Consider the following 14,359-nt stretch of genomic DNA (forward strand, 5'->3'; position numbering starts at 1 on the left):
AAAGACCATTTAAATTACTAGGTATCCTCTCTTATACATTTCACACAACTAGTTTTACTGGAGTAATAAAAGCAGCCTTTTCTTGGGGTATGACAAAATATTCCCACCCAGGGATCCAAGCGGTTTCAGAAATGATATAGAAAATATACTAAAAGGGTGAACTACACTTGCGGACTCACTTTTGGAGTATAGGTCTTGTGCACTACAAAAAATGTATCCTCCATATTTGGAATTAAGTAGACATCTGACTCATTCATCAGTTAATCAAATTCCTGCTTGAGCGGAAATTAATTTGATGGATCAACCCACACTAGAACCCTCCTTGTAGGATGAAACCAATGATGAAGAGTCCAATTGCCACATTTTCTGAGCAACTTTATTGCTTGTTTTAGTGAGGCTCATGTCTTGCAGTAAAGAAGTCCATAGCATCTTCCTACCTGTAAATGGAAAGCGTTTTAATGCAGTCCTCCCTTTGGGAATAAAGGGCCTGATGTATCAAGCCTTTTTGCATTCGCAAACAGGCAGATTTGCAGAATCTGCCCGTTTGTGAACGCAAACGGGACTTGATCCTAGTTCCAACTTCGCCAGCTCTGGCCATAAGCTACATCCAAATTTTTTTTTTCCTTAGAGAAAGATGGCCTCACAGCGAAGCTTATGAAAGCACTTGCTCCCCATTCAAGGTCTAAAAGACACTGGTCGAGGAGACAACTCCTGGCTTCTAGGGAGACCTCCTCTCCAGCCCACTATAGCCTCAGGGCGATGACCTAGGAGGGGAGGGTCCAAGATCAAGCAAAGCACACAGCTTCTGCTTCTCATGTGAGAATGGCCCAATGGCACAAAATCACCTGGCCCCCAGGCAGGGTAGGCCACACAAGGCAGGATGCCAAGGTGAAGATGCCCCAAAGGCCAAAGCAACACCTGGCCCAATTTACAACATGGTAGGGGAGTGCCCATGATACTGGTGCCACATTAAAGTGGTCTAGCGGGAACTGGGGAAGAAAGTAAGGCTCTTGAGCTGGTTTACAGAGACCCTAGAAAACCGGTCTACAGGTGTCCCTAAGGCACTGGCCCATTCCCCAATGCCCGACTGCCCGCCTTCCCAATCCGACCCTGAGCCCAGGAGGTGTAACACTTAGCAAATGTGTTAGGTGCTCATAGATAATGGCTAGCAAGCAGTGAATGGTTTATCTCTAAATCTTTACCAATTTTTTCTCTGCAGATTTCACAGTGAGTGGCTACAGCAACCCTACCATTCCTGATTTCCTGAGTATTCTTGGCAACAGCGACCGGGGAGTGAAGGAGGACACTAGCAGGAAGATCAGCTTTGACAGTCTCTTTATACCTACCTCAGAATGTGGCATGTCTTCTTTCCGCAGAGATGACAGTGTGAGCAAGCGGGTTAGAATCTCCAAGTATGAGAAAACCATTCAGAAACTGAAGGCTGGGGAACCATTGGGCTGGCTCCCTCAGGAAGCCAAGAGTGAAGAAATGGAATTTAAGAGTGACCATGAGAAGAACAGTGGCAATGATTTTAACAGCCGGAACTGGATGCTAAGCATGGACTCTAAAGCTACCATCTTGCCCCTACCGTCTAGGAGCAGCACCCGTGTGCAGGGCATGGTGTCAAGGGGTTCAAAGTATGACCTACTTATACAAAATCTTAAGACCGGTGAGGCACTGAGTCCACAGAACTCTAACACTTACAAGAAGCCCTCCAAGTATGACCTGGAGAATATCAAATATCTTCACCTTTTTAAGACAGGAGAGGATCTACAGGAAATGAGTGGGGGAAACCCTTTTAAAATGGGGAATGTAGTTCAACATTCCAAATGTGATATCGCTGACATTCAGCAATCTAGCCGAGATAAAGCGGCAGAAACGAACCCAAGCCTGACCCCAGTCACTCTCATCAGCACTCCTTGCACTTTGGTGGTCACTGCTGGACAAACAGTGCAGATACCAGTCAATAATTTTAAAAAACCTAGTCGCTAGTATTACTGTACATATTGATTGACCAGAGTTACCATTTATGGAATTGTTATTGTTACGCTAAGCAAGATGGGATCGAGCTGCATCTTGATGCTCCCAACTGTAACCTTTGTATGGTTATAATATGCGTATTTGGATTTGGCCATGAAATTTACTATTAGGATTTCAGTCAACAGGCAAGCTTAAGGGTGACCTTAAATTTTTGATTTGGCTATACTTTTAAAACAGCCATCTCTCTTATCACTCATTGAACCAAAAGGAAAGCTTTTCAAATCAATATTCCGACGCATATCTGAGCTTTTCGATCTGTTTGTGCAAGACATGAAAATTGTGTGCATTCTGTATCAATGTACCAAAATTGATATATGTGACATCATTTAAAATAAACAATAATATACCCACAAAAAATAGTACACAATGGACTATGGTAATCCAAGTGTTGCTGTAGAGGAGAAAAGAAACTAGTTCAAAGATGGGAAAATAAGTCTGTTGGTCCGTGGGCATGCAGTAGGTGAATATGGAAGGTATCGATAAACAGAGGAGGAAGTAAACTATGCACTGGATTCTGGATATCACTGGTTCGTGCTCTATTAAAAATAAAGCAATTGATATTATTATTAGCTTTAAATAATGTAATATCTACTTATTGCAACACGTAAAGCTGAAAGAGTGTTATTCAGCAATGTCTTCTTTAAAAAGCATTAAAATGATAATATACAATTTGGGCTAGTTAAATCACAGGTTTTTCCTTGGGTACTTCTGGAATTGCATTCTAATTGCGCTTATAGCGGAGGTCTTACACATCATTTATATGAACATGTTTCCGTTCAAGGGCCTCCAACAATAGCATCAAAGAGTTTAGAGGCTCCTCTTCTATATTCAAGGAAAACTGGACATTGCTAGAACAGTGATCCAATATATGAAACTGAGTGAGAAACTAGAGTACAAAGAACACCAACTAAATGTGCTCTTCATTTTGATAAACATATTCCACTACTATACAAATTGTATATTTAGTGCACATTTGCGTAAAAGGAAAATCCAGTGGTGGTTCTGAATTTTGAAAAAGCACCAATGGCTGCTTTTGACATAGTTACATTGTTGTTGGTCTTTTCCTGCCTCCCTTGCTTTCAGAGAAAGATTTACTTTTTGACTGTTGTTGTCTTTTGTTTATCAAGGATTCTTGTAACCGCAGATTCTTTACTTTAGAATATTTCCCAGCTGTTAGGCTGCATCTGGAAACTCTTCATAGAAGCACTTCCAAGCGCTGCTATGTGGCTGTGGAGCGGAGCCACATATAAGCACAAACCCTGCACGCTGATGTCCGTTCCTTTCTTTCCATGCCTTTGAAAGCAGATCCAGAGTTCCGCTCCCTCTTTCAGCGGTATGTGACAATTTTCTAATCGAAGTCCAGTATGAAAGTGAATAATGTTCTCATCTACAACAAAAGGGTCCAAAGCATGCCCTGACTGCAGCAAAGAGATGTCAGTAACAGACACACATATGGTGTACCTTTAGTGCTTTGGCTCGGGACACAACTCCACGTTCTGCGATGTGTTCACTCATGTATGCAAGGGCAATCTGGGACCTGAAGCAAGCTTATACGTCACCGAACATAGGAAGAAGTCACAGAACTTGCTTAAATCCAGCTCCAAGTCTAGTATTGAGGTCTATCCCACAACAGGTCTTCTTCGCGGTCAGTCATCTGGTAAGTCAAAGTCCAAATCCTAGAGGATATATAAGAAGGTAAATCTGGAATTGACCCCATCCTGTTTCACTCGTTCTAAAGAGAAGGCACTTCAAGGTACCAATTGATCTTTCTTTCAATCCATAATATTCTGCAATTGATCCCAATTTGCCCAGATTCCCTGTGCCTTAAGTGACACTGCAGCTTGTCAAGGCCTTTAATTGGCAATGAAATGTATTTTGGGCACTTTTCCAGGTCACTCTTGCGCACCTTTGGGGACAAAGTATCCGTAGGGACCTCCTGTCATGTTACTGCTAGTGGATCCGTCCTGGGCACCATCTGAATCTTAGAACTCATTTGAGGTTATGCACTGACTCGGGTGCCGACTTCCATTCTGGATCCAAGCCAGTCTCTTTCGTCATCCCTGGTCCTGATGTGCCCACCACTGGAGGGGAATCCGCTGCTGACTCTCCAATTCCACTCTCGCACATCCAGGTCCTGTGCAGCCCGATTCAGAGAGTATACTTCCACTGAGCCATTCCTAGAGGTTCCATCAACTTTTTGGTTCCAATTCTGACTAGACCAACACCCAGAGAGGTGAGGATGGGTATGATTTACCCCCAAATTATGATGATGAAAATGTATACATGGACTTAGGCCAGTGGCCTTGATGCAGGGCTAGTTTCCACCCTTGGGCTGCCAACGAAAGAGAATGCTTCTTTTGCTGTGGTAATTTGGCATGCTGTAACCTGGGCTTATTCCCTTTAAAAAAACACTAACTGACATTTCGATGGGCACTTTGGTCTAAGCCTTGCTTTCCCCCTCTGGCGAAAAGGAAAGTGGCCAAATGTCACAGACTCTCTGACAACCCTAATTATTTTTTTTTACGCAACATCCTGCTGGTGAGCGTTTAGTAGTCCAAGCTTGAACCAGTAATTAATTCCCCAGAACCACCAGGACAAGGAGTCAAAAAGGACTGAGGCATTTGAAAACAAATGTTCTGTTTGGTCAGCTTAGTTTGAGATCGATCAACGTGGTTTGACTAATAGGCCAACATATGCACACCCTCTGGGACCTGGCCAGGAAGATCTTGCCAGCAGTATTGGAAAAATGTACGACCTCCCTGGCTCTAAGATGAACAGTTTGCGGCCACATACATAACTTGCGCTGGCTTGGATACTACTGTCGGAACTAGTGTGGCACTCTGTAACCAGGTTTTTCAGGAAATGTGCTTGCATCACTAATGGGGTTTCCTTTGATGGATCCTGCCGATTCGATGAAAAAGCTGACAGTCTTGAAACGCTTCAAGAAATGTTGAGCCATGGCACGTTCTTTGGGCCTCTCAATCCATGCCAGACAATTTTCCCATCAGTTTCTGCCTTTATAGAGGCAACTCCAAAGGGTTGATGTGTAGGCCCTCCACCCCACCTTGGTCACCCCGGTCCTTTCATGGCCAGGAACAGGGATCAGGCAGGCAATGTGCAGGTCACCAGGGCTTTTATCTTCCCAGTCTCCCTCCCCTACAGCATCAGCATCCAAGCCGCTTTTACCTCACCCTTAGAAGAGCATGACTACCCTGTGGGAGGCAGGATCCAATACTTTCTCCCAGTGTGGCAATACATCACAGCAGCTAGATGGGTCTTTAAGATTGTTCCTTCTGTTGCTTTCCAACCCGCAGAGGCTTCCTCCTACATCAGAGCAGCTCTCAGAGGAGCACCTATCCATCCAAGAGGTGCGAGCTCTACTGTTAAGAGTGTTGCGGACCTAGAAATAGGGACGGATTGTTACTCGTGCTATATCATTGTGCTAAAGAAGAACAGATGCCTTCTTTCCATTTTAGATCGTCACCCTCCGAATGCTTTTTAACAGGACAAATTCAAAATGCCACAAGAGTGTGGTATCAGGAGACTTTTGAGTATGTGCATCTGCTCTCTTATCAGACTAGTCCTTCTGGAAGTTCTTCTGTCGCTTCAGCAGAGTAAAGTTTTCCATCCGAACCTGCATGATCTACACCACAGTGATTGGAGTTGAAGCATCTGCAGTTGATTGCTTTTGATTTGTCAAATGAAGTATAAACAAACATTGCCCAAGACCTCACATGTGACAAAGGCCAGTATGATATCCTTTATTTATTTTTCAGTCTACGTCACCCATGGCAAGATAAAAACTAAGTGCCTGATTTAGAGTTTAGCGGATGGGCACTTCATTGCAAATGTAACAAATATCTTGTCCACCGTATTACAAGTTAATTCAATCAAAATTAACTCGCAATAAGGTGAATGGGATATCGATCACATTGGTTTTCATTGTTGCTAGACCTTTTTGTAATGTTTCTTGAGAGTACCCATTTCATCATGTCACCATATAGAACAGCCGCTAATTGCCTCATATTTGGGTACAGTTCTCAGCTTCGAATGTATAACCATAAGTTAACATTTCTGATGCTGCCTAAAGTGTTACTAGTGTCTTCATGTCCTAGCATGTAGAGTAAAGCCTGGTCTTTGTTGGTGTTATTTCCAGGAGCAATCCAAGCACATTTGGCTCTTAACAGTGCATTATAAACAGTAATTCAGACTTTGTGCATCCTGAGATAGATAAAATATTGGATTACATTTCACACCATGCTTACTTTATCTATAATTAGATATTTAATTTTTATAAAGGACTATTTACCTCATGAGCTGCTTTGCATGACAATTTTTGAAATTCCAGTTTATTGTCATGTTTAACAGGCAGCATTACCAGACAATGAAAAGCAATTCCACTATTTTTGTAAGCAGTCATGTAGGAGCAATTGCTGAATACAGCAGAATATATCCTCGTTTTTAGGTCGAGCATTCGAGACCTCTTGTATATACTTTAGTATATACTTATTATATACTTTTATGTATATGTACTTTGTGGGCTCTGGAGATCAGCCCTAGGACTTGTCTGCTTCCGCTTAGGGACATTTTTTTCTGTTCAACTGCCTCTATTTAACTGTCTCGATAGAAACCGACCAGCAGAGGTCAGTAAAATACCAGAATTGCTTTCTGCTGAGGAATGTTCCTTTTTGTTTTCTGGGAACTGTCTCTATTTAACTTTCTTGATAGAAAATGACCAGCAAAGGTCAGTAAAATACCAGAATAACTTTAGCATACTCTAGAATCCAGTCCATAGAAATGGTCTTTAAAAAGCACCCATAGAGAATAATATTTTTTTCAAATCTTGTATTTTCAGTGATATGACCACCGAAGGCCCTGATTTTATATTAAAAGCAGCGCTTTGGACTATAGCATTTCCCGCTGAAAGGCAATATTTCTCTCCATGTGTTTTCATACCTGGTGTGTCACACAGTTTGGTGCTTACCTTCCATCCCTGTTAAAGGATAGTAGCTGTTTCAGCACCCAGGCTAATGTGCTGCATAGCTAAATACATATAAGGTCCCAAAGGCGAGACCGATTGCATTGCAAATGCTTGTTTCTGTATGTTGGCCGTTATTACTTGGATCAAGAATATCCTTTTCCTACTTGTTTACTGAATTATTGGAGTAGGTTTTAGAAATTAGCACAAACAGGCATTTGTCTCATGAAGAATGCCATCACCCAGACGTCCGTTTCTTTTCTCTAAATTACTTTTGGTTTATAATTTAGTTGGGAAAACAAAATAGCCTCATTTAAGTTGCTTGATACATTTCACTTTTAATCTAATTCTCTGCTTTTTCAGCTTCATTCTGAATGAGTGGATCGTGGCACCGTAACTTCTGCTCGCACAAGGAATCTCTATCGCAGTTTATGCAGCTATCTCTTCTACATCTCATACTTATGCTGCCAGTATTTTCAGGAATGTTTGAAACTTTGGACTCTGAACACCAATGTGCACTGCCACAAATGTTTCTTGATCTTTGAGAACCTCTTCTTTTCTGTACACAACGTTTCAAACAACTACCATGGGGCAACATAGTAATACTCCATCTGTTCTTCTGTCTGGCATGACAGTTCGAAATGACTAATGAATTCTGACTTCATATGCTTCACTAAACAACCTTCAGATTATCTTACTGAGAAGCGACCTGATTCTTCATCTGCAGCAACATCTTTATGGACATGGAGAACTCTACCACCACATACAAACACTGCATTTGACGTGCTGGATTTAAAGTTGGATAGAAATGTGTCTAACATGTTAACCTGCTCAATCTCTGTACTGCTGCATTTCTGTATGTTATGTTTCTGCATGCCTTGGCAGTCTTTTTTATGTGAAGCATATCTTAGGTATAACTGAATAAAATTCTCAGATCTTCATAAAATAGACATTGACAATGTTACAGCATTTTGGTTCCCAAACTGTAGTTTTCCAACCAATTTGTTTTTATGAAAAGATTTTTTCCTAGAAATCCTTCAGTTTGCTACTATCAGTTTTTCTCAAGTTAGCTATTGCGTAGCGAGCAACAAAAGTTGAGCTTCTTACTACAGAGCATCCATCTTATTAGTTAGAACTTTGCTAGATGCTGTTCTTCCTCTAATTAAATACAAAGAAAGCATGTACCCAACAATTCCACTTGATCATCCGACATCCACAGATTGGCCAATAGCGCAGGTAAGACTGATCATCCCTAGGAGCACATAAATTTAAAAAAAAAAAAAAAAGGAAAAAATAACAGACACAAAAGGTAAGGTTACTACCTCTTAATGCTCTGTTACAACTTTATCAATAATACCTCATTTTGTTTCTGCTCACAAAATTACTGATACTGCAGACTTCATAATCTTATGATGGCAGAATAGTGCAGTAGTCCAAGTTGTCTCCTGCTGGTGTATAGAGAAATCAGGAACAAAGTGGACGTTGGTTTGCCACACCTTGAACCCGTTGTGCTTTTCCCAGTCACAAACCAGTGATATGTAATTTTCACAGTAACTGGTTTGCAAATGGGAATGCAGCTTACGATGCAACCGATGTACTAATAGGTTACATTACCAATTGTACATTTGCAGGAGGTTTGAAAATGTCCTGCCTAATGAAAATTAGGCACCTTTGTTATTTGTGACACCACTGTGACTGGCTTCAACTGCAGGGATGAAGGCCTGCAAAGACTGAAGACTTCAGTCCCTGCATTCCCTACATTTATATTCCAGGGCAGGAAACCTTTTTTTTTTTTTAAGCAGCCTTTGCTATTCAAGGGCCTGTTTCTGCTTTAAAAAAAAAAAGTGTTTTCCATTTGGGAAGACACCTAGGGGAGCAGGCAGTGGTCCCTAGCTGCCTGCCCCCTCCGATGCAATTCACATGTGTGCCAAAGAGGAAGATGTCTATCCAGACAGCTTCCCCTTTTCAATCATATACCTTCCCCCTTGAAGTGTCGGAATTTAATGAATGGTTTGCAACTTCAGTTGTGGTGACAAACTATTGACACATCCCTTTCCAAGCCAGAATCGACAAAACCCTGCTACACAAGCTCCAAACCACCCAGAACACTGCAGCCAGACTAGTCCTCGGAACCCCACGACACGAGCACATGACCCTGCACCTACAAGATCTCCACTGACTCCCCATCAAGAAGAAAGTAGCCTTCAAGCTACTCATCCACGCCTACAAATCCCTCCAGAACATCGGACCCAATTACCTCAACGAAAGAGTCTCCTTCCACGTACCCAAGAGGAACCTCCGCTCCACCGACCTCGCCCTGGCAGATACCCCACGCAACGGCAGAACTAGAGCAGGCGGAAAAGCCTTCTCCTACGTCACAGCAAGGACCTGTTATGAGCTCCCAGTCAACATCAGACGCTCCCCCACTCTACAAATCTTCAGGAAGAGGCTCAAGACCTGGCTCTTCGACTGATCCGTAGCTGCACCCCTCACCCCCCCCTCGTGCCTTGAGACCCTTATGGGTGAGTATCGCGCTTTATAAACCCCTGATTGATTAATTGAAGCCACAAAGAGGAGGGTGCAACCCTTTCATGCCCCTCCTATTTGCAATTTGAGCTGGGTTGCAAAAACCCTTTTATTTGTTGGAAAGTCTGTTCCAACTCATAAAAGGACTTCTGTAAACAGTACAAAGGTATTTTGCAATCGCACATTCTTTGATTTTTGTACTTCAGGCCCCTGATTCCGATGGAAATTATCCCTTTACAAGTAATTTCCCACTTTGAAATGTTACCAGCTTTTAGCTGGTTCATTGTCCGGTATGGGGAGTGCAACAGCGCAATTGTATTCCAGCCTCTCCTGTGATTTCTAATAATGGCCAAATAAGGAATTGCACTACACTTCCTCATTCTTCTCTCTTTCATCAGCCAAACAGTGAATTCAGTTTTGTTAGGTGATACGTATCGTAGCGTATAAGCGGATCGGACATTAGGCTATGTGTCAAAAAACTATGTCCGGTTTAGACAGGCTGACTAACATTCTACCATACATACCTGCAACTGTAGTAAACGACTCTTGATCAGCACACAAAACAAGGTTACGCAGTTGGTGCATTTGTGAGTCACTAGCACTGCTTTCAGTGCCATATTAAGCACTGTAGGTTATATAAAGAACAGGGGATTGATTCATTTAAGGTAAACAGAGGTTGGAATCCAAAAACTAATAACAACACATGATACCTCTGTCACCATAAATCAAGGGGTCGATTTCTTAAAGTGGATTTTTATTTTCCACCTTGTACATGTAATATTCATGGGCTGAGTTTTATCTTTTTCATCAAGGTCTGTTCAGTGCTGTACAACTTTAAATCAGATTACAAAAAACATTTAGAAACACTTAACAGTAAAAACCAAATCGACAATTGGACAATCATGTGCAACAACAGTATTTACATAGAAAGACAAAAAATATTTACATGGAAAGACAAAGACAGTTCTAAGTGATCCTTTTTGAATAACGGAATGTGAAATAATCAACAAGCAAGGGGAGTCCTACACATTTCATATAAGATACCGGGGACCTATTCTTTTAGTCCTCGCAGACTAACAGTATTTTCGGAGTGCCAGTAGGAGGAAGCCTCCAGACAGTAGGGAACAGGTTTATGACACTATACTTGGGTGTCGGGCAAATGTTTTTTAAGGACTTGACGTCACTCTTGTTCCTTGGAGTTCTTAATACGGCTTGCCTCCTTTTGAAACCAACGCGTTTCGACCTTCTATGTGGCCCTTGTTGTGGAAGGTCTTCGTCAGGGTAAACACATGTTTGTGCAAAGGACTGGGTGTATCGTATGGGAGGTCCTATAGGAGTCCGGTAATTGAGTTTCCTGCGACTCCAAGTGTAGACGCTGTTTGGATGCAGCGAAAAAACGGGTGGGAAAGGGAAGGAGGAGGGGGCGGCCTCCAAGCAATGGAGGTCGAGCACCCCAGTACCAGCTTGTGCCGGGGTCAGGAGTTCTCCTTGGCTCCTACGAATCGAAGTCCTGAGAGTTGTGACGCCGAGTTTCACTTTCTCGCTGGCGTGGCAGTACAGCATGCAGCTCGGGGGCAGTCAGTCATCCCTCCAGAGGGATGACTGACTGCCCCCGAGCTGCATGCTGTACTGCCACGCCAGCGAGAAAGTGAAACTCGGCGTCACAACTCTCAGGACTTCGATTCGTAGGAGCCAAGGAGAACTCCTGACCCCGGCACAAGCTGGTACTGGGGTGCTCGACCTCCATTGCTTGGAGGCCGCCCCCTCCTCCTTCCCTTTCCCACCCGTTTTTTCGCTGCATCCAAACAGCGTCTACACTTGGAGTCGCAGGAAACTCAATTACCGGACTCCTATAGGACCTCCCATACGATACACCCAGTCCTTTGCACAAACATGTGTTTACCCTGACGAAGACCTTCCACAACAAGGGCCACATAGAAGGTCGAAACGCGTTGGTTTCAAAAGGAGGCAAGCCGTATTAAGAACTCCAAGGAACAAGAGTGACGTCAAGTCCTTAAAAAACATTTGCCCGACACCCAAGTATAGTGTCATAAACCTGTTCCCTACTGTCTGGAGGCTTCCTCCTACTGGCACTCCGAAAATACTGTTAGTCTGCGAGGACTAAAAGAATAGGTCCCCGGTATCTTATATGAAATGTGTAGGACTCCCCTTGCTTGTTGATTATTTCACATTCCGTTATTCAAAAAGGATCACTTAGAACTGTCTTTGTCTTTCCATGTAAATATTTTTTGTCTTTCTATGTAAATACTGTTGTTGCACATGATTGTCCAATTGTCGATTTGGTTTTTACTGTTAAGTGTTTCTAAATGTTTTTTGTAATCTGATTTAAAGTTGTACAGCACTGAACAGACCTTGATGAAAAAGATAAAACTCAGCCCATGAATATTACATGTACAAGGTGGAAAATAAAAATCCACTTTAAGAAATCGACCCCTTGATTTATGGTGACAGAGGTATCATGTGTTGTTATTATATTAAGCACTGTAGTGCATCACATATACCATTCCCTTGAACAGAACTTAGGAAATATCAACATGCAAGTCTTACATAGTAGGTGCACTTATTTGTTCTGCAGTGGCGCCTCTGATTTCAGAATCGTCCTCAAGTGTGGGCTGTTCTTAAATTCTCAGTCCAAAGCAGTGTGTGCATCGCAAGGTGGGGTTTAATATCTGACTGTTTCCCAAGATCGCTGATGAGACTCTGGAATGTTGCTGGATCACGCAGATTCTTGTAAGAATAAGACTAGAGTGGAGGTGGTGATGCATTCCGAGTACGTGTTTCCACCAGCAGTACACAGCATCTAATGATGCAAAATAAGTGTTCTGGATGAATGGTGTAGTGCTCCTACTCTACTCCTATTTCTCCTGGCTCAATTATTTAAAATTGGTACTGTTTTTTGTACTTTCATCATCAGTTGTATTTCTTCGTCGACTTATGTATAGTACTCGTTATGAAGTTTTAAGGCTGGAGAGATTTATGGAAATCAACATGTTCTTGCCAGATTGTCATACATTTGATGGTATATCATTCACAGATAGTACAAGCACCTTTTTGAAATACACCAAGTAACCCAAAATGTACTTTCAAATCAAAAGGCAGATGCAAAACCTTTGTTGACAGCCCTTGCAATTGCTCTGTTGAAGATGATTACGTTTTAATCATACGATTGTTTTGATAGATGTACTGGTTGATTATGCTGATGTACATATTCAGTTGCTGCAGTTCTTTGGAACTAAAATGTATATCTTAGTTGTTGCAGGGACATTAAAGTTATTGTACAATCCTCCAGTTTGTACACACATTACATGTAAACCAATATTATTCCATCGTATGACACCTAACCTCTTGCACCAAGCATAATACCAAGCTGAGCTATTTGTTTTTGTTCTTTTCAACATTGTTTGTCAGCAGTTAAAACAGATTAGGTTAGAAGTTTATGTTGAACTGCTACAAATAAGACAGACTCTTTTGGTACTTGTTCTAAAGCTATTCAGATGTCCGCAATTTGCTAATCTCTTCCATGAGAATAATATTTCCCTCATCAGATTTAATATCAGGACTGGAGGCTAAGGTAATGCCTTTCTTTATTCTTTATTTTTCACTCAGCAGCCTTACAAACATTAAAGCTATCAAGGACTACATAACACATGAGTCCCAAGGCACCAAATAATCCTCCAATCATAAAACAACAATTCATATAGAACAATCCTCAAGAAAACAACACATCATGTTTCTTATCTGCTTAACAAACAGGTAACTGCCTTAATTTTCTTGAAGACTCATACACCTTGATGCCATTTGTGACTGGGATTTTTGTTAAATACATGTTAGTAAATATTGTCTGTTGTATACTCAAGGGTTGCTAGGTTCGTATTTGCCTACTTCGGCAGGGACATCCTGTCTACTCACGCCTGACCGCATTTCAAAGTTGTGTGTCAGATTCTGAGAGAGTGCACGTCTTGCTGAATCTTCCTTGCCTGATCCTTGCCCGAAGAAGAGGCTGGTCAGGACGCAGATTAGCACCCGCTGTCCTTGGGATGGGTGGGACTGCAAGGCTGTGGAAATTCTGCATCACACCAGGGGCCTCTACAGCTGAAACTCACTCTCTCTTTCTCGATGGTCCTGGGTTTAGCAGCAGACCCTTGGATGGAAATAGTGCAGCTGGCTCAGTTTGCACTGGCCTGCCATACTTCACATGGTAAAACAAGTTATCGAGCAGAGAAATAGGTGAATTGTCTTTCCCCAACCACACACTCAGGACTCCTGTTCAGTCATGTGAAAACACATTGCCATAATTAAATATTTAAAATTAGGTGTGAGTTTCCCAGTGTATCCCAAGGCAGCTGTCGCTAGGTGTTGGACATAACATCTGTTGTCTGCAAACCAAGCACTGGGCATGAAGATAAATTACCATATAATCTTGATTGCCTGTCTAAATTAATATTAATTTATTAAGAGATTATTGAGAAGCAATCATTTCTCCCCATTGTAGGATGAGCGGCGGAGGCAGTAGGTTTATCATTTTAAAGGGCAGTTTCTTCTGCAACAGAGCCTCAAGGCAAGCCAATATTTACTACTCCGTGCAGTACAGAGCATGAACTCCCCCATCCCCTCCACAAAATGGGAAGGTCTAGGGCCTATTGAGCCTGTTGAACCTCAGGGTGCACATAACATTGCACACAAGGCCAAAAAGAAAAGCGCTTTTCCCAATCATCCATGTCAGATGCTGTTGAACGCCTTAGACATGCATTTCTGAAACAACATTTGACTGCACAGCATGCCTCCTTTAATGAC

At 42.2% G+C, this 14,359-nt stretch overlaps 1 protein-coding gene across 2 annotated transcripts in view; it reads left to right on the forward strand.

Annotated features, from left to right (window-relative positions):
• LOC146866790 (zinc finger protein castor homolog 1-like) overlaps positions 1-7,968 on the forward strand; it is a 74,476-nt gene extending 66,508 nt beyond the window's left edge. For both annotated transcript variants that reach the window (XM_085601300.1, XM_085601311.1), the window contains exons 3-4: positions 1,220-3,373; positions 7,382-7,968. In XM_085601300.1, the coding sequence (XP_085457426.1) occupies positions 1,220-1,992 (773 nt within the window). In that variant the 3' untranslated portion in view covers positions 1,993-3,373; positions 7,382-7,968. The remainder of the gene's footprint in view (positions 1-1,219; positions 3,374-7,381) is intronic.
• Positions 7,969-14,359: the final 6,391 nt, after the last annotated feature.

Source organism: Triturus cristatus, chromosome 1_2, assembly GCF_964204655.1.
Source record: "Triturus cristatus chromosome 1_2, aTriCri1.1, whole genome shotgun sequence".
Lineage (NCBI taxonomy): Eukaryota > Metazoa > Chordata > Amphibia > Caudata > Salamandridae > Triturus > Triturus cristatus.